Here is a 24550-nt window from a genome sequence, read left to right on the forward strand (position 1 = left end):
ATTTCCCCTTTTGATCCTGATCTCTTTCATGTGGTCCTCTGACTGCCCTTTAGAAGCTGCAATCTTGCCCTTAGCTCCTGATGGCAGTCAAGAACAGAGAAGACCAACAAAGGGGAAGAATTTAGCCCCGCTCTTCTCTGAGGCACAGGTCTTTGGCTTTCAAGTAATTGAGACCAGACTGAGTCAATTTTCTTATTATCTTACTGTGTGTGTGTGTGTGTGTGTGTGTTCATGCTTCTGCATACATGGGCGTGCTGGTATGCACATGTAGAAGCCAGAAGCAGACATCAAATAACCCTTCTCTGTTTTTTTCCACCTTAATTTTGGAGTCAGTGCTTTTCATGGAAGCTGGTACTCTCACTGATTGCTCAGACTGGCCATGGAGCTTACGGGACTCCACCTCCACCTCATCTTCCCGCCCCCTAGCACTGTGGCTACATACTGTGCTGTCTGTCACACCTGGCATTTTACAAGGATACTGGGAGCTCAGATTCTTGTCGTGTATGGCAAGCAGTCTACAGCCATTTCCCCAGCCTTACTTTATCTTAATGATGTAAAGCATTGATATTGCGTATCATAGCTTCTTGCCTATGGTTCTGCCAAGGGGCACTGTAACAACACAGTAACACATTTTAAATTAATCAAAATAGAAAATATTTTCAGAAATGCCAAAAATACCAAAGTATAATCATCTTGAATTGGCACACAAAAGGTTACATACATTTTTCTGAATCAGCTCCCAGACCACTGCTTAGTTTAATGAGTGACGTTTCCTAAGGATTGAATTTAGTCAGATTTGTTATCTTTTGCTGTTGGGGAACCGAAGCAGGCCCTATGCACATGCATGTTACCCCGCTGGCCTGCACCTCTGCTTGTTTGCTGTCTTGAGGTCAAAGAAATACAAACCATTTATGTCTACATTGAGGAGAAACACACCTTTTAAATCATTCAAATTAGAAATTATCTCCAGAAATGCCAAAAATGCTCTGGTACCAGAATATAATCAACATTAACTCAGAAGTCTTGTTAGAAATACAGACTCCTGGGCTGATGAGATAGCTCGGGGACTAAAGGTGTGTCCTGGTTCGGTTCCTACTGCCGTGATAAAGATCCTGACCAAAAGAAACTTGGAGGGGACTGGGTTTGCTTGTCTTGTACTTCCAGGAGGTCAGGGCAGCAGTTCCACAAAGGAACCTGAAAGCAGGAGTTGAAGTAGAGGCCACAGAGGAGGGGCACTACTTCCTGCTTGTTCCTCCTGGCTTGCTCAGTTTGCTTTTTCACACAACCCAGTACCACCTGCCCACGGATGACACTGCCCATAGTGGCCCGTCCACGGCAGTCATCAGTCAAGGGAGTGCCCCACAGTTTGCCTAGAGACAAGTCCGATGGGGGCACTGTCTCAGTTGAGGTCCCCTCTTCTCAGATGATTCCTGAGCGTGTGTCAAACTGGTAAAGGAATAGCCAACCCAGTGTGTGTGCTCCCAAGCCTGACAGGGCGAATTTAATCCCCAGAACCCACACAATGCAAGGAGAAAAACCACTCCCTCAAGTTGCCCTCTCACCTCCACAGAATGGTATGGGAACAGTAGCCTGCAGACTCAGCAAGCTGGGGGAGTGGTTTCATATTCAGGGCCAGCCTCATCTACCTAGGAGTTCCAGCTTACCTGGGCTATGGGGTGAGACCCCTTCCAGAAAGGGGCAGTGGTGGGACGGACTCTTAGTTCCCAACCTAGAACTCCTAGTTCAGTGTGGACTTCTGGGAGATTTACCTGTGTAAAACGTGAGAACCTCACTTTCTGTTGATGGTATTGTGTAAAGAAAGGAAGGGATGATCACAGGCTCGAGGGCCAAGTCAGTCAGAGTGGATCAGAGATGAAGGAAGGATGCCTGGGCGATGGGGCTGGAGACAGGACTCAGTACTGAAGAGCACTGGCTGCTCGTCCAGAGGGCCTGGAGTTAGTTCCCGGCACTCCTATGAGAGCTCACAACTGTCCGAAATTAGCTTTAGTTCCAGAGGCAACTTTAGTTGCCCTGGCAAGTATGTGCTATACACGGATACACATAGAAACCAATCTTAAATTAGAGAAAGAATTGTCGACTATAATTGGAGTCATTACCAAGGGGACTGGAATGTTTGACCAGTAATCTTTTCTTCCTGTTTGTAATGGGGTCTGAATCTAGGACTAGGCAGGTCCTACCTTTGCAACACTGCCAGCGAGGTGTTTTTTTTTTTTTTTTTTTTTTTTTTTTTTTTTTTTTTTGGTTCTTTTTTTCGGAGCTGGGGACCGAACCCAGGGCCTTGCGCTTCCTAGGCAAGCGCTCTACCACTGAGCTAAATCCCCAGCCCCTGCCAGCGAGTTTTTAACTCCATACTTCAGCAAGAAACCATTGTGGAAAGGACAGCTAGTGATGATGTCCAGGGAAATTGGAAAGCGGAGGTAGATAGCTATAGTATAAATGGAAGGTAATCTTAGCACGCAGTAGCCATTGTGTGTGGCGAGACCTGCTGCGAGGACACAGCATGGAAATGGAAATGAAGAATAGGAGAGTCGCCCCCACAGATGGATAAAACTACCAGGTTACATCCTGCAATAGAGTATTGGTTCGTTTAAGTAGTGACTGTTGACAGCTAAGGGACGGATGTGCTCTGGTAGTGTGAGCATGTAATTCCACACCAGACTTGACAACTCCAACTGCCTTTTGATTTCCTCAAGGTTCAGGGCATAAATCTCAGGGCTTCCGTGCCCAGGGAATATAGGCGTGAGCTCCTATGTCTGACGTTCCTGTGCCCGACTGCATCTGTAGCCCTGGTCTTCTACCTCAATCTCTCGTTTTTATTTTGGCGACCACCCATCACAGTTACATCCCACCCTGTCCCTTGTATTTGTCGTCGTCCTGCTTTCTGGCCAGTCTGCGTCCGGCACTTCTTAGAACCTTGAGTTCACCTCAGCCACTCACTTATTCTCCGTAATAGTGTTTTAGGCCAACCTTGCTCATGAGGGCTTCTCGAACAGATCTGAGGCTTACGGATGAGCCCAGGCCAGTGAGCCCTGAGGATTTGCATATCTCCAGCTCCTCAGTTACTGGATTAGAGGGTCTACCACCACATCTGGCTTATTACACGATACTGGGGGTTGAACTCAGGGTACTCAAATTCCACAGTAAGCCCTTCACCAGGCTGCAGTTGGGGGCCGTACAGAGGTCAGAGGACAACATGCAGCAGTCATTCTTTCTGCCCACCATGTATATCTGAGGTATTGAACTCAGGTTATCAGATTTCTAAGCAAGTAGTCTTAATCCGCTTGAACCATCCATCTCAGTTAGGGTTTTACTGCTGTGAACAGGCACCATGACCAAGGCAACTCTTATAAAGACAGCATTTAACTGGGGCTGGCTTACACAGGTTCAGAGGTTCAGTCCATTATCATCAAGGCAAGAACGTGGCAGCATCCAGACAGGCTTGGTGTGGCAGAGCTGAGAGTTCTACATCTTCATCTGAAGGCTGCTAGCAGAAGACTGACTTCCAGGCAGCTAGAATGACGGTCTTAAAGCCCACTCCAACAAGGCCACACCTCCTAGTAGTGCCACTCCCTGGGCAGAGCATGTACAAACCATCATACATCATCTTTGGCCTCGTTAACCACATTCAATGTCCACCATTATACTGTGCGTATGTGTATTAATATCTTCAAAGGCCTCAAGGTATACAAAAAAATTACAAAGGACTTGTTGTTGTTGTTACAGAATGTCATACCCAGGCTACCCCCCGACAGGCTACCCACCTTTCCCTGGATATCCTGTAAGTATTGCTATCAAAGTACTAAAGTCACTTACATCAACCATACGGTTGTTATGTAGAAGTACCCTGTGCCCTAGAGCAAGAGTCATGAACTCGTGTCCAGGGCTATAAATCAGCGCTGTCTGGAAATAATAGGGTGTGTCATTTATGCGTCATATATGGACGGCTCAGCTCTAGTCCAGTGTGGCCGTGCAGGGAGGCACACCCAATGCTGCTAGCGTAGGTTAAGTAAAGACAGAAACCCGTATTTCACGTGAACTGGCTCACAGTTTTATTGTTTTTATCTTCTGAGAAAAGGTCTCACTGTGTAGTCCCAGCTGACCTAGAATTTATATGTAGGCCACGTCGATCCGAAACTCAAGAGAACCTCGTGCCTCTCTTCTCTGGAGCGCTGGGATTTAAAAATATACACAGCCACGCATGGCTCAAGCGGTGTTTTTAAAACTCGAAAGTTAGGTTTTAAAAAATGCTAATTACTTTCTAAGCCAATACAACATATACGTATACAAACTCCACCCCAGGAATCACTGGTCAACCTTTGTGTTGGGAGGGCTAAAATAACCAAGTAGGCTAGGTTTACTCATCGAGTGTAGCACGCTTGCCTCACATGTGCCAGCTCTGGAAACAAACACACAAGCACGTGCTAAGTAAAGCGTGGCTCAGGTAGATTTACAGATCAGAGCACCTGACCCAGTGATAGCGGCACTGTTCTGGGGCCTGCGTTCATGGCCGACGCTACTGAAAGGTATGTTATCATACTATCACTCTATCCTGGGGAGAATAAAGAAGGGCCTCTCCAGGTATAATAGTGTGTCTGTAGGCACACAAGCTAACTATATAGATTTTGAAGGAGGATGAATACATTCTCCAGTCCCTGCATATGAAGTGGGACTGTGGCAATCATTTTAGTCCTCGCTGAAATAGACAACCCCAACATCTCTGTGATATAATGCAATAATAACATTTTAATTTTGCTTGCTTCGAGTCTCCTGGAGGTCAGCCATGGACTGTTGAGTAGTGTGGAGGGGAAGCATCGCTGTGTGCAGCATTCTGGGCTCCCAGGTTCTTCTACTGCTGATTCTTCCTAGGATAGAATAGAGGGTCGATGCCACACAGGGAGGGGGTTTGTCATCTTGGTTCATTGTCCCTGAGAAGTTGGGATTGGATGAGAACAGGTGTGATAGCACAGGCCAGTAATCACGGCACCCGGAGCTGGAGGCAAGAGGAGCAGAAGTTAGAGGGGAGCCAGGCTGTGGAGCAAGGCCATGCAGAGAGAGAAGGGGAAAGCGGGGAGAGAACTCACGGGCTGGTTCTGGTTCCTGTAGAGAAATGGACCGCTCTTGTCCACACCATATAGAATTGATTTTAACTGAGTTCTGGGGAAAAAATCCTGACAAAGTGGAGTAGGATTGTTAAAGTTAATAAGATAACCAGAGATGCCAAGTTGTGGACTTTTTTTAAGATTTGGGGGGGAAGGACCTGGGGGGAGGGATATACCTGAATTTTTTTTTTTAAATGGGTCCTATAATTCTCTGATTCTGTCTGTTTCTTACTTTTCCAGCCTGCAGGTCAGGAGTCCTCTTTCCCCACTTCGGGTCAGTATCCGTACCCTAGTGGCTTTCCACCAATGGGAGGAGGTGCTTACCCACCAGCTCCAAGTGGTGGCTACCCAGGAGCTGGAGGCTACCCCTCACCTGGAGGTTATCCAGCCCCTGGGGGCTATCCTGGAACCCTAAATCCAGGGGGTCCTCCATCCTATCCTGGAGGTAAGTTATGACTTGAGGTTTATCCCTTCCTTACTTTCTTACCTTCTTCATTATCCCCTGTATAGTGAGAGTTCACACTTACTCTAAGTTAACCAGGGAGGGCTAAAACGTGGGTAGTGAGCTAGGGTGCTGGAGGTTCATAGAGGTTAGGAGAGCTGGGAGACTAAAAACTTTGCTCAGGAATTGTAAAGTTCTTAATATCCTACTTGATTATCATTAATCTTACCTGATAGAGAGGTACTGAGCAGTGCTTCTCAGCCTTCCCAAGGCTGCTGTCTTTAATACAGTTAGTTCCTTGTGTTGTGCTGACCCCCGCCCTCCAAAGCCATAAATTATTTTTGTTGCTACTCCATAACTATAATTTTGCTACAGTTAGGAATTGTAATACAACTATTTTTGGTGATGGAGGTTTGCCAGTGGAGTCTCGATCCACAGGTTGAGAATGTCTGTGCTGGAGAGATGGCCTTAGCGGGTACAGCACTGACTGCACTTCCATAGGACCAGGCTTAGGTTCCTAGCGGCTCACAGCTGTCCGCACCACTATCTGCAGAGGCTCTGACACCCTCTCTCAGCCTCCCAGAGCATCGCATGAATTTAATGCATTGCTATGCTGAGAGCACATGTACACATAGAATAACTAACTTAAAAACATAGACAAGAGAAACTTTAAATAGCATGGCATGTTACCTTTTAGGCCACTTAATCCAAAGACTTAAGGAAGACATTGCAGGGGCTAGAAAGACGGCTGGACAGTGAGAGCACTTGCCGCTCCTGCAGAGGGCCTGGCATCCCCAGCACCCATATGGAGGTTTACCAGACATCCACAACTCCATTTCCAGGGAATACGCTGCTTCCTTCTGACTCTGAGGGCACCACACATGCACATACATACACACAGGCAGAACACTGACCCACAAAACGAAAGGAACAAATCTAATTTTAGAAAGTTTTTTTTTTTTAAACTCACCATAGTGATTTATATTGTTACCAGAGCTACTAAAGAAGTTAAATGTACTAAAACTTTCGGTTTATTTAAAACAGGACTTCTCTGTGTATCTTGGCAGTGCTCAGTGCTGGAGCTCACTCTGTAGTCCAGCCTGGTCCAGAACTTAGAGGTCCACCTGCCTCTGCCTCCCAAGTACGGGGATCAAAGGCAGGCTCCACTAGGCCCAGTCATACTAAAGTGTGTGTGTGTGTGTGTGTGTGTGTGTGTGTGTGTGTGTGTGTGTCCAGGAGTGCCGTGGTGTGTTTGTGTATGTGAGAATCAGTTCCGCTCTTCCACCATTTGGGTTCTGGGGATCACTTCAGGTGGTCAGGCTTGGCAGCAAGTGCTTTTCCCTACTGAGCGGCTCACTGACCCTCAACCATAATTCCCAGTGTGCTGGGAGTCGATGACGAGTTGAATACACACATGGGGTGACTGTTACAGCATGACTGACACGTTTCCTCTGATAACATTCGACATTTTTCTTAGATTTTTCTCTGCATTACAAGGCTTGTGTTTTGAGACAAGTTTTCAGCCTGCATTCCAGGGTGGCTTGGAGCTCACTTCGTAGCTCAGGCTAGCCACTGGCTCATAGCAGTCCTGGGTGCTGAGGTTACTACGAATGGCTCTTCAGCATGGCTTATTGAGATGTTGTTTTTCTAATCTCTGCAGGTCAAGGCTTTGGGGCCCCACCTGGTGGGGCAGGCTTTTCTGGCTATCCACAGCCACCTGCACAGTCTTACGGCGGTGGACCAGCCCAGGTTCCAGTCCCAGGTGTGTCCAGCTGTCCAGAGAGAGATTGTGATGATCCTGTGAGCTTTTCATTGTCCAGAAGACTTAGATAGTATTGAGAACGTCTTCAGGGAATGTTTATACAAGTCTGGAAATAATCTTAAGGATGTAGTCTCAATTTGATATGAGATCATAATCAGTAAAATGGAGATGATAATAGTAATAATAATAATATAATAATTTTTTCTATTAGCTAGTCTGTCCTAGAGTCTAAAACTAGGAACCACCCCCAGAACTCTATCCTGACAGATTTCAGATGGAATCAGAATTGAGCTTAGTTCAAGGTTTTCTTTTGTTTTAGGATACGGAGGAGCTAAGTCAAGGGCTCAGCAGTTGAAAGGGTGCACTGTTCTTGTAGGGGACCTCAGTTTGCCTGACGATGACGACGGCAGGCAGCTTCCAGCCACCTCTAACTCCAGTCCCCGGGGGACCCTACACATCTGGCCTCTACAGGCGTCTATACACTCGCATATATAATTTTAAAAAAAGTTTGTTATAAGGGCTAGAGAGATGGCTCAGAGGTTAAGAGCACTGACTGCTCTTCCAGAGGTCCTGAGTTCAAATCCCAGCAACCACATGGTGGCTCACAACCATCTGTAATGGGATCTGATGCCCTCTTTTGGTGTATCTGAAGACAGCGACAGTGTATTCATATATAAAATAAATAAATCTTAAAGTCTGTTATAGGTATATACTATTTGTTAGGATCTTATTAAGAGATGTATTAGACCTAACTTGATTTTTTCATTTAATAAATCAATATTTAAAAGATTGGGGCTGGGGCTTGGGGATTTAGCTCAGTGGTAGAGCGCTTGCCTAGCAAGCGCAAGGTTCTGGGTTCGGTCCCCAGCTCCAAAAAAAAAAGAAAAAAAAAAAAAAGATTGGGGCTGGAGAGATGGCTTAGCGGGTTAAGAACACTGACTGCTCTTAAAAGAGGACTCAAGGGGTTGGGGATTTAGCTCAGTGGTAGAGCGCTTGCCTAGGAAGCGCAAGGCCCTGGGTTCGGTCCCCAGCTCCGAAAAAAAGAACCAAAAAAAAAAAAAAAAAAAAGAAGACTCAAGTTCAATTCCCAGCAGTCATATAGGAGACCTGTTCTGGCCTCTGTTGGCAGAAAGCACCCATGTGGTGCACGGACACACGTACATGTAATCAAAACACTCATACACAAAACATGAAAATAAATATTAAGTTACATTTATAAAAAAAATTGAAAAATAAAAAAGATCGTCCTGTGAAGATTATGGGATTGGGAAAAGTTTTATTTCTCTACTTGTGTTGAAGCAGGGTCTCACTCTGTAACCCATGCTGTCCTGGAACATTTTTTGTAGAATGCAGATTCCTTTGGTTGGTCAAAGGCAGCCAGGGAGTGTCTGGGATTAACAGTGCAAGCCACTGAGTCTGAAGAAGAGGTTTAGAGGCACGGTGGAAGAATGAAAGGGAGCAGTGTATATGACCTCAAAGCAAAGTGTGGTTGTTTGGAGGGGCACAGATGTAAACAAAGAACAAAGACCACATATGCAGAACGACGTACGGAAACCCACTGTTCCCTACCTTAGAGTGCTCTTGTGTTTTTGTTTCAACACACAGGTGGCTTTCCTGGAGGGCAGATGCCGTCTCAGTACCCCGGAGGACAGTCTCCCTACCCTGGCCAGGTACTTTTGCTTCTGTCTCCTTGTGCACATCTTACTTCTACCCTTTAAATTCAGTGTGGGTACCTGGGACTCAGTGCCGAGGGATGGTGCCACTCTTGCGAAGCAGAGGAAATGATCTGTCACACTAATGGGAGACATAAACTTTGCTCTTGATGGACCGTGTGGTCTTTGGCCCATCTGCTTTACATAGCGTCTGATACATTTGGTAAGAGCAACCTCCATCCTTCTCATAGGTGACAGTGCTGTCCCTCCGTCCTAGAGGGTGCATGCATGCCTGCGTAGCGTCTCTGCCCTCAGTAATTACAGCCGTGGCCTTAGGTTTGAGGTCAGTGTGTCTCAGACTGTGAAGGCAGTTTTCTCTTCTGCTCTGCCCTTTATAACTTTTCCATTCTTCTTTCAGATTGACACAGAGTCCTTCTCTTCCTATCCTGCTTTCTCCCCTGTTTCTTTGGATTATAGCAGTGATGTGAGTAGACTGCTTACTGATCCTAATCCTAATACTAATCCTAGCTCATCCATGTATGCCAGCATTTGTTCCTGGAACTCAGTGTGTAGACCAGGCTGGCCTCGATCCCCTGCCTCTACCTCTTGAGGTGTGGACCGCCATGTCTGGCCTCGCTCCTGATTTCTAGTGTTATGTTTACTCCGGTTGTATCTTTGTTTCCCCTCAATGCTTGGCAGAACTTTAAACATGGTAGCTAATTAAGTTTGCTGAACTAACTTCTCAAATGCCCTCTAAGGTTTCCCATATTGAAAATCCTCTCCCTACCTCTCTAGATAGGTCTCCAACTTCATTCTATCTTATAAATTCCTCTGTTCTTTTATGTCCTATGCAAATTACAAGAACAAGATTGCTAATCTTGGATGCTTCCCTTTATCTTGACTTTTAAAATTACTTCTGTGTGAGCGAGAGCAAGAAGGGAAGAGAGAGCGGATTGGGTCAGGCACACCTGGCCATTGCCAGGTAACTGGGGCGGAGCCTAGACAGTCCTAACACACAGTTCTTCTGACTAGCAGAACCGTAGAGAGGCTCTTCTAAAACCACAGTAGATTGCTTTGAACCCAAATCTGTAGTTACCTTAATTGTGAAAGAGAATTTTGATTGTAATGTAAGCATGTTGTGCGCGTGTTCCTGTATATGTTCATGTATGTGTTCCTATGTGCATGCACATGTGTGAACACAGCTGCCATAGTATATGTGGAGGTCAGAGGAGATCCTGCAGAAATTGGTTCTCTCTTTCTACAGCGTGAGTCCCCAGGAGTGAACTCAGGTGCTTAGCAACAAGCACTTTTACCCAATGAGCCCTTTAGCTTGCTGGCCTCTTAATCATTAATTTTTAAATTAGCATGGGAGGCAATGGGCTTCAGTGTAATCTTTATAAATAATATATGTGCACACACATGTGCCCGTGTGTGTGTTACGTCTTACATGTTCTCCCCTTCCCCTGTCTCTCTCCTGAGGACCCCTTTCCTTCTCCCATATTACCCTCTCTTTTCTGCTTTCGTACCTCATAGCTTCTGTTATCTTCTGCTTCTCCCAACACCTTCCTCTAAGGCCTCGTTATTCAAGCCTCCTGCTACACTGAGGGATTTTGGCGTTCACTTACAGAGTAACAGATGGGCTTGTCACACACACTTCTTCGGGTTGATTCTGCCCCCCTCCTCACCCCAAGCCTGTTTGCTGTGCCCCACTGCCCACCTTTCATCAGAGTGAAAAAGGCTTTGTTCTCTCTTCAGTCTCGGGCCTCTTTTTAGTTCCTGGTGGAGGTTTACGTATGAAGAATATGTTGGAAATACCTTTTTGTACTGCAGTATGTATCACAAATAGAATAATTTTAATTTTTCCTTAAAACCACTATGGAAATATTTGTTCTCCGTTTGCATTTCTGGCTTAGACATTAGTGGGGAGTAACTGCTAAGCCTTTTTAATAAAACAATATTACGGCGATAATGTATATGAGTGGGAGGAATTGCTAACAGTCACAGCATTTCCTTGGAGCTGGTGAGCTTGCCTCAGTAGAATCTCCTTCCTGTCTTGCACAGAGCCTGGATTCAGTTCCCAGCACCGTGGGGAGGCTTTTCCTCTTGCAGCTACTGACTTGTTCACATTCCATTCTCTCTCTTTTTTTTTTTTTTTTTTTTTTTTTTTTGTCTCTTAACAAGTGTTGGGGAGGTTTTGTTCTTTGTTTTAAGATCTATTTACTTTATTTAATGTGTGAGAGTTTGGCTGTGGGTGTATATGGCCCCCATGTACGTGCCTGGTGCCTGCAGAGGTCAGAGGAGGGTCAGATTCTCTGGGACTGAAGTGGTTACAGGCAGATGGCCGAGTGAGTATGTTGGAAACTGAACGGGCTTCTCTGTAAGAGCATCAAGTCCTCCTGTCGTTGAGCCGTCTCTCCGCCCTCTCTTTTTTTTTTTTTTTTTTTTTAATTAAGAAATTTAAGTTTTAAATTTAAATTTTAGTTTTTTGAGACAGTATCTTACTGTGTATCCCTGGCTATCCTGGAACTCAGTATAAATGTCAGGCTGGGCCTCGAACTCACAGAGATCCTCCTGCCTCTATGTCTTTCTTAACATGGTAGGGAATCTGTTTATAATTTGAAATTATGTTGACTACATTGGAGATGGTAGGTTAAATAAAACACACTACATCTAAAAGCAAACAGACAAAACCATGTTACAAGTGTCGTCTTCATCACACCCCTTTTAAGCCTTGGCCTGAGCATTTTAAGAGAGCAGTTGGTTCCTGAGATGCTGTTAGTGGTAGTGCCAGGCATGTGCCGCACCCTAGTTCATCCTTAGAACACAGACAGGCAAACAGACGTGCTTGCAGATATACAACATTGCATGGAAACTTTTGATTTTTAAAGTCAGGCTTACAAACAAAATTGCAGCCAGACTACACAGACTTTCTAGATTCTCCAAATGCTATCTTCCAACAAAAACGCAGTGTGATGATCAGAATCAAAAAGTTAAATTAGTGTAGCACTATTCCCTTAGACCCTTTTCGAATTCCCCTAAGTGTTCCAGTATAGTCCTTCTGGCTCAAGACGAAACCCAGAATGGAACACTGAATTACTGTCCTGTCTCTTGAGCCCTCTTTGAAAGGTCCTCAGTCTTCTTCGTTTATGACCTGTGCACTTTGAAGAGTACTACAAATATGTCTCAGTTTGGATGTGTCCGATCTTTCCCCGTGTTTAAATTCCGGTCAGGCTATTTTGGCAGGAGTCCATCAGAAGTGAGTTTCCCCAGCACACCATGTCTGAAGGCATTTACTCTTGGCTCGTTCCACCACTAGTTCCCTGACACCAGTAACTGGGTCTACCCAGTAACGTTGCAAACTGTGCAAATGTCTTGGCTCTCGGCATTCCTTTGCCCTCTAATTTTTAGCACATACATAATTCCTGTGTAAACTTGTTAATTACTCTGAAAATGAATTTTTATAGCCATGTAGATTTGTGCTTGCAAAATATTCTATTGTGATTTGCTTCTCCGTCTTTTGTATGGCCCGGGGATTGAACCCTGACTTGCTAGTTTGCTGCCACTAAGCTACAGCCCCCGCCTTCCTGTTCTGTTTATTTAATGTAGCATATGAAGCACTTCCACTTCGTGCTTTTCTCACCATCATACAAAATGTTTACTTCGTATCTTGGCAAATAAATAGATCATACGGGAAATGAAGAGAGATTTTCCACTGCTAGTGTGAAATTCACTTGGGCACTCACGGTCTACATCATTAACACTATTTTTTTTCAAATCAAACGCTATCACTCAGCTCTTCTTTCACTTATTTTACTTTTTTATTTTTTATTCTTCTCCCATACATTACATCCTCCACTGCAGTTCCCCTCCCTCCCCTCCACTATCATCTCCTGTTGGTCAGGGGTCTTCCCTTTTCTGTCAAAAAGGAAGCTATGGCATAAGAAGGTTGTGACTTTAACCTCACGAGTTTGACTCGCGTCTCATATCTCAGGCAAGGTTGCTGTGTGGCTCTCAGTTGGTAGGAGACAAGTGTGTTTGGAAGAGGGCTGGATCTGCCTGTTCCAAGTGAGGCCTGGTGATACCATCTCATAGCCTTGCCCTAAAGCCCTCGTACACAGATGATACCTGGATGAAGTCTTCATGTTGCCTTACTGTCCGAGCAAAGTCCTTACTTGAATTTTACACCTTTTGTTGTTCTCAGCCTGCTGCGATGACTCAGGGCACCCAAGGAACAATCCGCCCAGCCTCCAACTTCGATGCTATGAGAGATGCAGAGATTCTCCGCAAAGCAATGAAGGGGTTTGGTAAGGAGAATGGATTGTCTTTTCACACCAGTAAGGAAAGTCTGTCACAGACAGAGTCCCTTGTCGGCAAGCACCTCGGTGTCATCTGGTGCCTGGAAGAAGTTTCATCCTTAATATAAATATCCATGATTCTTCCAGGGACTGATGAGCAAGCGATTGTGGATGTCGTGTCTAACCGTTCCAATGACCAGAGGCAACAAATTAAAGCAGCTTTTAAGACCATGTATGGCAAGGTAAGCTTTTCCCCTTATTTAGCACAGCAGGGTCTACTGCGTCTGAATTTGTGTCAGAGTGGACACTGTATTTTTACTAATGCTGTGGGGGAATGGATAGATAAACGGACTTCACAGGCTGCAGTGTACCCCGAATCCTTGCTGTTTCTCCTGGCCATGCGCTCAGGGTCCATCTCTCATGGCACCATCTCCTCTCTCCTCCTTTCCTCTCACTTCGGCCACCCCCAACCAGGTAACTCAAAAGCCACCAACCTCTAATCCCTCCAGTAAATAATAGCTTTGGCCAATTCTGTGTAACAGTTTTAAATCAAGGAGCAAAGCGTGTGCAACGAAAGCTTGTAATCGTAGGCCTAGACCTTCTGGGTAGAGTTCAGCATTCCAGTAGTACACAGCAAACCTCCACTCTCCAGTTCAGTGTCTCTTCAGAACCTTTGTTACTTGCGAGCAGCCGCCCTTCCCGCCTCATATGCATCTTTTATGTGACCGTTTCAGGAAACAGTAGACAGGATCCCATCAAGACCTGCTCCTTACCCTGTCCCTGTTCCTTCTCAGCCATTGGTGACCTTTCCCCGTTTTCTTCCCTCCGAGCGTGTCTTGGGGTATAATTATGTGGAACTGGTCTTTTATACTTCTGTGTTAGCACATGCTGTACTCCCGGGCTATTACTCTTCTCCTCTCTGCTTGCACGGTAAACAACTTTTTCAAGATCTGGCTTCGAATATCAGCTGCCGTGTGTCCTTCATTAAATGGGACAGCACTGGCTGGTCCTTCCACCGAGGTCCAACCATGATTCTTTAAAATCTGTGCTACTGTTGGCCTCACCACCGACTCTCAGAACCTGTGCGCTTCCTTCGCAAAACCCATGTCGTGTTGTCCTCTTCATGTTCCGCCGCGGGTGTGTAATGAGTGGTTCCTTAGTGAGTGTTTGTCGAATCGATGACCAAGTGTAGCAAAGTTCATGGCAAAAAAATGCCATTGTTCCTCAGGTATATAATGGGGAGAAGTGGCTAGCACTGCTTTTTCATTTACACACAAATCCTAAACTTTCCAAACATCATCTGCTGCAGCCTGATTACTGTCTTCAGAATAGGCAAGTGGTCCATCAGCTTGTCCAGCCTGTCTTCCTCTGCCCGGTTCAGACACACTTTATTTCATCATCACCATCACCACCATCATCACCACCATCATCACCACATCACCACCACATCACCATCATCACTACCATCATCATCGTCAGTAGCAATAGTAGTAGTAACAGTAGTAGTAATAGTAGTAGTAGTAGTAGTAGTAGTAGTAGTAGTAGTAGTAGTAGTAGTAGTAATACATTGTATTTATTGTGTGCATGTATATTTTGGTTGTGTACTGAATACCCTTGCCAGGCTGTCTTTTTTTCTTCATTTGTTTATTCTTCCTTTGTGTGTATGGATGGATGCATGGATGCATGGATGCATGGATGCATGTGGATATGTTCAAGCCACATTGCACATGGCTAAGTCTTGCCGGAATGGGTTCTCCCCTTCCTGTGGGAAGGCAGGCAGGGCTGGAACTGAATAGAGACCATGGAGGAGTGCTGCTTACTGGCCTGCTCCCCACAGCTTGCCTGCTTTGCCCTCATGCACAGCCCAGGACTGCAAGCCATCGTCCGTCGGTCATTCAATGGTGCATCAAGGGTACGCCTTCCAGACTCAGCTCCAGGCCAGTGTGATGGAGGCGTTGTCTCAATTGAGGCTCCTCTTTCCAGATATCCCCTGCCACCTACCAAGATGCCAAAAAATGTAGCCAGACACATACTCGGCCCTGTTTCTTCACTGATTAAAAACCAAGAGATTCTTCTTCTAAAGAGCTGGGTGTGGCAGTGCACACTTATGGTTCTAGCACAAGTGGCTGAGATGGAGAGAGCAAGGAGTTCTGGGTTAGCCTGTCTACACAGTGAGACCCTACTTCATACACAAAACTACTATAGATAATTGCACTGCTGAGAGCCTCCTCTGTTCTTGGTGTGTAGCCCATCTACCTTGTCTTAAGTAACTGTCTCCTTCTCTTTGCCTGTTCGTTTTCTTACACTCTTTAAGGTAGGAACTAAAAGCTTTCTTTGAGCTTCCTAGCCCACTTTGGAAGTCACCTGGCTTTTGTTTCTGTGTTACCTATTCGACACTTGTCTTAGTTACTTTGTTGTTGCTGTGAGGAGATAACCAAGGCCGAGGCAACTTATGGAAGAGTTTCCAGGGGACTCAGGTTCTACGGTTTCAGAGAGTTAGTCTGTGACTATCGTGGCAGGGAACATGGCAGGCAGGTAGGCCTGGCGCTGGAGCAGTGGCTGAGAGCTCACAGCTTATCTGAAAGCCAGAGACAGAAAGAAAGCAACACTAGGCCTGGTGTGGGCTTTTGCAACGTCAGAGCCCACCCCCAGTGCCACAGCACCTCCCACACGCACACGGCCTCATATACTAACTCTTTGCAAACCTTCTGCCACCTGAGATGGAGCATGCAATTATACAGTGAGCCTCTGGGCCATCCTCATTCAGAGCACCTCAGGGCTATATCGAGGTTCTTTTGTTGGGGGTTTTCTTCCCACTCTTTCCCAATTAGCTTTTGAGCAAACAACACAGAAACATCACCTTATTAACAAGCTATAACAGGTTCTGAAACTATTAAAACCCAGCTAGTCTATTAATAACCAGATAAATGCCCCATTACTTGACAACTGCGTCTTGCTGTTTCATGAGTGACCTCATTGCGACCTTCTTTGGCGACATGCTCATGGTCTGTCCTGCCTCATAGTAACCTCTTTTTTCCTCCTCTCCTCATTCTCCCTCCCTCTCCTTCATCCTTTCGCTCCCCCCCACCCCACCCCCAATTTGATCTCAAGTCTTCCTGTCCTCTGCCCAGTCATGGGGTCTAGCCTTTTATTAACCAATGAGGGATCATTGGGGAGCACGCTTTACAGCACATTGATTAGTACAGTACACCAAGATTAGGCTGCCGTCTGGACAGGGGCACAGAGCTCAGCTTCTGAACACACAGCGCACAAGACAAAGCCAGGTAGCGCTAGGGTGCGGTTTGCTTTGTGTTATCTCTTCAGATGTTTGCGGTCTCAGTGAGACCAAGATGACAGTGATTTCTACTTCTTTCTAGAGCCAAAAGTAGTTTCTTATACTAAGTAAATACCTGCTTATTTTGTATTTTTACATCCATTTATTTAGTTTTGGGCGGGTGGCTATCTATGAGTGTGTGCTTGTCATCCTATGTGTATGGAAGTCAGGAGTTAGTTCTCTTCTTGCCCCATGTGAACCCCAGGGGTTGAACCCATTGGCAAGTATCTCTTACCCACTTAGCATCTCACCAGCCCTCATTTCGTTATTTTGACCTATTCTTTTTCTAGCCGGCCCTTGTGCCTTTGTGTGTGGTACAGTAGAAGAACTCTGCAGCAGGGGTTCAAGTGTTTACAGACACAAGGAATTCACCACTGAATTTAATAGATTTCCTCGTTCTTTTGTATTTCACATTCAGATTTGAAATTTCAACTTTCATAGTGCCAGTTCTACTTAGTTTTTGCATATTTTCCTAAAAAGACTCAAGTGAGGGGTTGAGGAGGTGGCCCAGTGGTTAAGAGCGCTGGCTGCTCTTCCAGAGGACTCGGGTTCTGTTCCCTGCACCCACATAGCAGCTCACTACCCTTTGTAACTCCACCTCCGGGGGCCTTCTGTGCCCTCTTCTGGCCTGCACTGTCATTTCAGGCATGTGTACATAGACATACAGATAGACAAAATATCCGTACACATAAACAGCTTTTAAAATTATTTTTTGTAAGCGATTTATGTGAAATAAGATACAGAAATCCTGTAAGCTTCTCATATGTCATTAAACAGGATTTAATTAAAGATCTCAAGTCAGAGTTGAGTGGAAACATGGAAGAATTAATCCTTGCCCTGTTCATGCCTCCTACATACTATGATGCCTGGAGTTTGCGGAAGGCGATACAGGTATGCTGTCTTATTTTCTGCGGTTAGTCCGTATTGCTCGTATCTGTACCTCACACGCTCTGATAGTTCCCATGTGCAGATGGATGAGACAAAATTGTTTTGTATCGTCTGAACTACAGCTGAGGTGTCGTCAGAGAACTCCCTTTGCTTCTGTGTAATCCTGCTCTCCTCATTTCATGTAGGGAGCAGGAACTCAAGAGCGTGTGTTGATAGAGATTTTGTGCACAAGAACAAATCAAGAAATCCGAGACATTGTTAGATGCTATCAATTAGAATTTGGACGCGAGCTCGAGAGGGACATTAGATCGGATACCTCAGGACATTTCGAACGGCTCCTCGTGTCCATGTGCCAGGTGAGTAAAGTCAGTGTTAATGACTGTTCGTTAGTGAAGGGACATCATTTGTACCTGTCGCCAGGGAACATTCTTTATTAGTGTTAGCCCCTTGGATTATTGCCATCTTTGTGGAACAACACAGAATGCAGTGGGCAGATTGCTTCTAGTTACTACTGAGACTGAGTTCTGTAAGGAAGAGGAAATAACTTCTCTTAGATTTCATGAAGTCAGAACCTTCCCGAGGCTCTGTGGTGGAGATGAAGGTGAGATCCATGACAGCTTTGCAGTGTCATGTCAGGTAATGTGGGCCACAGTGAAAGTGCCAGCGGGTGTCCAAGGCAGAGGAGCAGAGGTAGGAGCACAGGAGAGTACTGCAGTTGGCGTAACTGCGAGCTTTCCCACGTGCACCCCAGTTCCCGAATAATGAAGGCTTAACTATTTACGAGTAAATGTGTAGGCTGTAACCTTGCGCCTGTTCCCCAACTAGCTCATAACTTATATAAGCCATTAAACTATTCTATGTCCGCCACGTGGCTGCTTACCTCTCCTCAGTTTCATATGTCTGTCTCCTCAGAGTCCGGGTGGCAAATCTTTTCCCTCACCTGTCTGTCTCCTCAGAGTTCCTATCTCTACCAGCACTCCCTCCCTCACCCCCACCCCGCACCCCCTGTAAGCCCCGCCCCCTTGTTAGCCCTGCCTTTTGCTCATAGGCCATCAGCATTTGATTGACAGGTGATGCTTCTACACAGTACACAAGACATTCTCTCTGCAGTTGGCATCTGCCTTATTATTCCCCAGGTATGCAGAGAGGGGACAGGAAACACTCCAAGAGCGTATGTAGAATAGTATTAAAAACAGGAAGCGGGGGTTGGGGATTTAGCTCAGTGGTAGAGCGCTTGCCTAGCAAGTGCAAGGCCCTGGGTTCGGTCCCCAGCTCCGGAAAAAAAAAAGAAAAAGAAAAAAAAAAAAACAGGAAGGGAAGGTTGATGTGTTTGACAGACACACAAAAGACTAACACACTGGTAAGTATCGGGAGTTACAGGCTGCCTGCTTGTGAACAACACGACAGGATCTCAAGGGATCTAAAAGTGGAGGAGGGGCTCTGAGGAGACATGGAAAGAGAGTTACAGAAAGTGTTCAAGATATACAGTGGGTCTGGGATAGTGTGCAACGGTGGGAGCTACAAAAGTGAGAAGAGGAAAATGCTGGAGAGAACTGAATTTGCCTTGAACACCAAAGCAGAAGAGGAGGTCAGGTTTGGCAAGAGGGGAGGACACAGCAGAGAGAGCTGTTGAATGCAAAGCATGAGTCTCAGTTGGCTTGTCTTTATGCAGCGTCCGTGACCCATCCGGACCTTTCTAGGGTGGGAAGGAAAAGAGAGAAGTCACTTCTAAGAAAATGGGGACTATATTATGTACTTAAGCCCAAGGAATTATTTGAAGTTCCTTCCCTGAACACATTTAAAATACATTTATTATTTGCATTTGCAAAAATGCTAGAGGTTGCAGGCCTGGTGTCTGGGCTTCAGCCCACTTTGGAATACGTTTTTCTGTGTTATGTCCTGTTACCCCTTTGAACTACGACTGTACCCTTCCTCGTGCCAAGTGCTTCTCCAGAGATGCCTGTAGCTTTAAGAAGCATCTTCCTGTTTGGGTCCTCAGATGGGCACCAGGACTTGCCCTCTTCCAAACCCTCATACGTCATTTTACCAAGTCTTCATGGTCAATTCATTGTTTGTTTCCTTTTGTTTCTGTCCTGGGGATTGAATGTATTCTCAGCCCTCATAACAAATGTGTGTGTAATAAGTGTACTTGGGTCTGAAATCTTTCATAGTCCTGTAGACTCTGGTGTCCTGTAACTGAAGGTAGATAGGAATGGGTCTCTACAGAGTGCTTTGATCTCAAATCCCAGCTGAAGAGAATTACCCTTTTTTTCCTTTGAGAGAGAGTTTATACTTTCTTCCTCGATATCTCGTACTTTAGCACTCAGAGCTCTGAAACCCTCACTGTAGCCTTACTAAAGCACGACAGTTTATTCCGAAGCCCGAAACTAAGTGTAACAAACAGGGATTTGGAAAGGCAGGGCTTACATGGCAGACGGCGCATTCACGTTTGATAAATCCCAGTGACTAGACTGGGGAAAGAATTTCACCTCTGATTCCTGCCTTCCTCTCGCAGGGAAACCGTGACGAGAGCCCAAGTATAAACCACCAGATGGCCCAGGAAGATGCCCAGCGCCTCTATCAGGCTGGGGAGGGGAGGCTAGGGACAGACGAATCCTGTTTCAACATGATCCTCGCCACAAGGAGCTTCCCTCAGCTGAGAGCCACCATGGAGGCTTATTCCAGGGTATGTCTTAACTCCTCTGAAGATGGGGTGTTTGTTTTAAGATGTGAGAATGCTTAACTCTGTAATTTTTGTTTGCAGATGGCTAATCGAGATTTGCTAAGCAGTGTGAGCCGGGAATTTTCCGGATACGTTGAAAGCGGTTTGAAGACCATATGTAAGAGACTTGTGCACTCTGCCTTATTTCGCTGAATGATTACAGTTAGTATAGTCTCCCCAGAGTCCGTTCATGCAGAAACTGAAGGAGTCCTATACTTTGTGTAAGATTCTAGGTGTGGTTGATGGTGTGACCAAAAGGATTGTCTGTCTAAGGTGATTTGGCTTACATTTGTAAATCTTTGTCGAGTACTGCAAGAAGACCTTTTAGTGGATGAGAAAGCCCTAAGGAACTACCAGTACTACCACAAAAAAATGTAATTGCTTTACTTATTTATTGAGACAGGATTTCATGCTGTAGATCCGGTTGGCCTCGAACTCACAAAGGTGCACCAGCCTGCACCTCCTGAGTGCTGGCATTAATTGCACGCACCTCCATGTGCATAGCACAGAAAGCTTCATTTCGAGCCTCAGAACCTACCATACAGTCAGTAAGCACAGGGACACTCTTCAGTAGGTTTCTGGTGATTCGACACCTAGGCGTTTGGGAATGGTGTCCACAGATAATACAAGAATAAGAGTGTTGCTAACACCTCGATAGTAGCAGTGGAGTGCCTGAACCATTGCTGTAATAACTGGGGCTAAAGAGATAAAAATGCGGGGTTGGGGATTTAGGTCAGTGGTAGAGCGCTTGCCTAGCAAGCGCAAGGCCCTGGGTTCGATCCCCAGCTCCGAAAAAAAGAAAAGGAAAAAGAAAAAAAAGAGAGATAAAAATGCACAGTGTGTAGACGGCACTCGCTTTGCTAAGTAACTTCCCAGTGACTCAGAGTTCCAATGCCCGTTTTCAAATCTTGGACACATCTGTTTTCTCTTGAACTGTATTTGTAGCTTTTTCTCGGCCAAGTGATATTCTGCGTGCACGTGTGTGGTGAACCTAGGACCTTATGTGTGCTAATACTCTACCACTGAGTCATGTCCCCAGCCCCTAAATGGTACTCTTGCATTTTTAAATTTAACTTTATTTATTGTGCGTGAAAGTGTGTGTTATCTATGCTATGTACTGACACACGTAGAAACTAATGACATTTCATGGAGGTAATTCTTGCCTTCCAAATATGAGTGGATTTGGGGGATGGATTTCACGCCACTGGACTTTTAAAAGTACTTTACCTGCTGAGTCCTGCTGGCTCTCAAAATTATATTCTTTTTTTTTTTTTTTTCTGGAGCTGGGAACCAAACCCAGGGCCTTGCGCTTGCTAGGCAAGCGCTCTACCACTGAGCTAAATCCCCAACCCCTCAAAATTATATTCTTAATGTGAAGATTTACGTCCTTTCTTTTAGTAAGATGCTACTTAACCTGGGGTACACTTCCTATAGAGTTCCATGTTGTAAAGAATCCACATCAGTTCATCTATAAAGAGAAGATAAGATGTGTTGGCTAGAGGGTATCCTTTAGAATTGGAAGTTGCCTATCTGAGCTACAAAGATTAATGTATGCTGAGGGAAAGATTATCAACACGCTTCAGATTACTGTTTTAAAAGAAAATAATCAAAGCCAGGCTTACAGTGGTACATGAAGCCACAGAGGTAGATCGACTGGTCAGGCCAGGACTCTGTTCTGAATCATGTCTGTCTGTCTGCCTTACAGTGCAGTGCGCCCTCAACCGCCCTGCCTTCTTCGCCGAGCGACTCTACTATTCCATGAAAGGCGCTGGAACAGATGACTCCACCCTGGTCAGGATTGTGGTCACTCGGAGTGAGGTGAGGCAAGGGGACAGTTTCTGTATCAGGTTGTACTTAGTTTCCTTTTTTGTTTTTTTTTTTTTTGTATTTTTTTCTTTTATTTTTTTTTTATGTTTTTTGTACTTAGTTTCCAATGGTGGCTTCTTCATTGTTATTGATTATGAAACCTTTAGGAAAGATGTGTGGGAATTTCTGTAATAAAATAGACCTCCGTCCTCAGGAAAGAGCACTGAAGCTTTTATATTTGGGAAGGCCTGTGGAGGATATGGGTTTATGGGAAACTCCTAGGTTTTTTTGTTTTCATTTTTTAAAGACACTGAGGTCTCATTAAGAGTGTCTGGGCTGCCCACACTCTTTGGCTTCTGTGATCTCTTGCCTTGACTGCACTGTAGCCAGGACTACAGATGCGTCTGGTTTGCTTATTGGTTGATTGGAAATCAACCAGTGCTGGAAATCAAACCAAGGTACTTGTGCATGCTAAGCAATTACTCTGTCATTGATCTAAGTTTCAGTTCCTGGCTGAGATAAATCCATTTGGAAACCAAAAGTTAGCATCCTTATTAATTATAAAATAATCTTTAAATTCATCAGTTTTTACTTTTACGTTTTTTTGTTTTGGGGTTTGTGTTTCTTGGTGGGGGGGGGCGCGTATGTTTTTTTCGAGACAAGGTTTTTCTGTGTAGTCTTGGCTGTCCTGGAACTCACTTTATAGAGCAGGCTGACCTAAAACTCACAGAGATTTGTCTGTCTCTGCTTCCCTAGTGCTGGGATCAAAGGCGTGTACCACCACGTCCAGCTTTACTTATATTTTTAATTGAAAGCATACATTATTAAACAATACCATAAGAGGTAGGTTTGTTTTGGGGGGCAGACAAAATTTGGTTATTTGTTTTGTTTTGTTTTCTTTTGTTTGAGATGGGGTTTCTTTACATAGCCATAGAATTCATAATGTAGACCAGGCTGGCCAGGAACTTACAAAGATCTTCTTGCCTCTGCCTCTTGGGTGCCGAGATTAAAGGCTTACATCACCACACCCAGCTTAAAATTTGGGTATATTTCAATCCTTGATGTGTGTTTATTCTTATACCTAAATTATCTAAGCAGAATCTATTCTTAAATTGTAATAAAATACACATAATAAAATTTACTGTTTGAACCATTTTTAACTGTACTGTGGTGGTAAATACAGTCACATTGTTGTACACTATCACATGATCTAGAACTTTCTACATCTTACAAAACTGAAAATTCATACTCATGAAACAGTTACCCTCTGCCCTCCTCGACTCCTTTCTGTCCTGCGTTGATAACACTGGGCTCCCCACGCAGATGGTATCACACAGCATTGTTGAGACTGATGGTTCTTTCACTTAATCGAGGCTTCACAGAATTCACTGTGTGTGGGAAGTCTCATCTTAGGGCAGCGTACCAACCTAGCACATCTGTGTCAACTGTGTGCGTGCTGGTCTTGCTTCTCCTCTTGTGTTTTATGAATGACGCTGTTCATGGTGTCCACTACTCCCTTCGAGTCCCTGCTACCTCATTTGAGAATTTAAGCAACAAATGGAGTTGCTAGATGATACTGTGATTCTGTATACCGTACTGTTCCCCACAGAAACTACCCCATGTTATATTCCCATCAGGAATGTATGAGTGTTCCCATTTCTTGGCATCTTTACCAACCCTCACTATATTATTAATTTTATATAAAGCTGTCCCGTTATCAGATAACTATCCTATCTTTTTAAATGCCTAGTATTTGGGGAATGGCAGATGACACTTACATCACATCTCTCCAGTGCTTCCCAGATGAGGTCCTCCGGGGTGACGTCAGCGTGCGCGTGAATGGAAATTCCAGAATGTCAGCCATGGGTTGTTTGTCCTTCCCATTCTGACTACTACAGATTATTAAACAAATACGTGCATTTTTAACAGATTTTTTTTTCCTGCCCTGTTGTTTCTTACAGATTGACCTCGTTCAGATAAAACAGATGTTCACCCAGATGTATCAGAAGACTCTAAGCACGATGATTGCAAGTGACACCAGTGGAGATTACAGGAAGCTGCTCCTGGCCATCGTTGGCCAGTGACGGGGATTTTTTTCCCTTTAAGGAATGAAGCTCTTCAGGGCCTATCTTTCTGAGCAATGAGACCTGCATGCAGCCACGTCAGACACCAACTGACCAGAGTGCTTTTCCACTGAGGCCTGTCAGGGGGTGTGCTGCGTTTGCACATGTTGTCACTGCCTTAATTCTAATGTTAGTCTCTTTCTTTCTGTATCCAATCAGTGTAAAAGCCATGTCAATGACATAGTAATGTAAATTTGTAAAGCTTCACTCCCACTGCTTTCACTTTAATCCGGATTTCAAATTAAAAAAAATTCACAGCAATCTCTAATTCTGTGTAACGTTAAAAGAATGAGAGAATGAGAACGGTGTTCATTCTCATTAAAACATGCCGTTCTGGTTTGATTGCAGAAGGTGATATTCAGTTCAGGAATAAGCCTCCGTGACTCACATCCATGGCTAAAGTTTC

General features: G+C 44.9%; 1 protein-coding gene across 6 annotated transcripts in view; it reads left to right on the forward strand.

Annotated features, from left to right (window-relative positions):
• The window catches only part of Anxa7 (annexin A7), a 28648-nt gene extending 4243 nt beyond the window's left edge, over nucleotides 1-24405 (forward strand). For 4 of the 6 annotated variants that reach the window (XM_006251626.5, XM_006251625.5, XM_063273920.1 and 1 more), the window contains 13 exons: nucleotides 3745-3799; nucleotides 5361-5565; nucleotides 7223-7324; nucleotides 8930-8994; nucleotides 9395-9460; nucleotides 13178-13280; nucleotides 13419-13513; nucleotides 17383-17496; nucleotides 17679-17849; nucleotides 20009-20179; nucleotides 20258-20333; nucleotides 21921-22033; nucleotides 23983-24405. In XM_006251626.5, coding sequence (XP_006251688.1) covers nucleotides 3746-3799; nucleotides 5361-5565; nucleotides 7223-7324; nucleotides 8930-8994; nucleotides 9395-9460; nucleotides 13178-13280; nucleotides 13419-13513; nucleotides 17383-17496; nucleotides 17679-17849; nucleotides 20009-20179; nucleotides 20258-20333; nucleotides 21921-22033; nucleotides 23983-24105 — 1458 coding nt within the window. In that variant the 5' untranslated portion in view covers nucleotide 3745 and the 3' untranslated portion in view covers nucleotides 24106-24405. The remainder of the gene's footprint in view (nucleotides 1-3744; nucleotides 3800-5360; nucleotides 5566-7222; nucleotides 7325-8929; nucleotides 8995-9394; nucleotides 9461-13177; nucleotides 13281-13418; nucleotides 13514-17382; nucleotides 17497-17678; nucleotides 17850-20008; nucleotides 20180-20257; nucleotides 20334-21920; nucleotides 22034-23982) is intronic. The other 2 variants (NM_130416.2, XM_006251627.5) reach the window with 1 other exon arrangement.
• Nucleotides 24406-24550: the final 145 nt, after the last annotated feature.

The sequence above is a fragment of the Rattus norvegicus genome, chromosome 15 (assembly GCF_036323735.1).
Source record: "Rattus norvegicus strain BN/NHsdMcwi chromosome 15, GRCr8, whole genome shotgun sequence".
NCBI lineage: Eukaryota > Metazoa > Chordata > Mammalia > Rodentia > Muridae > Rattus > Rattus norvegicus.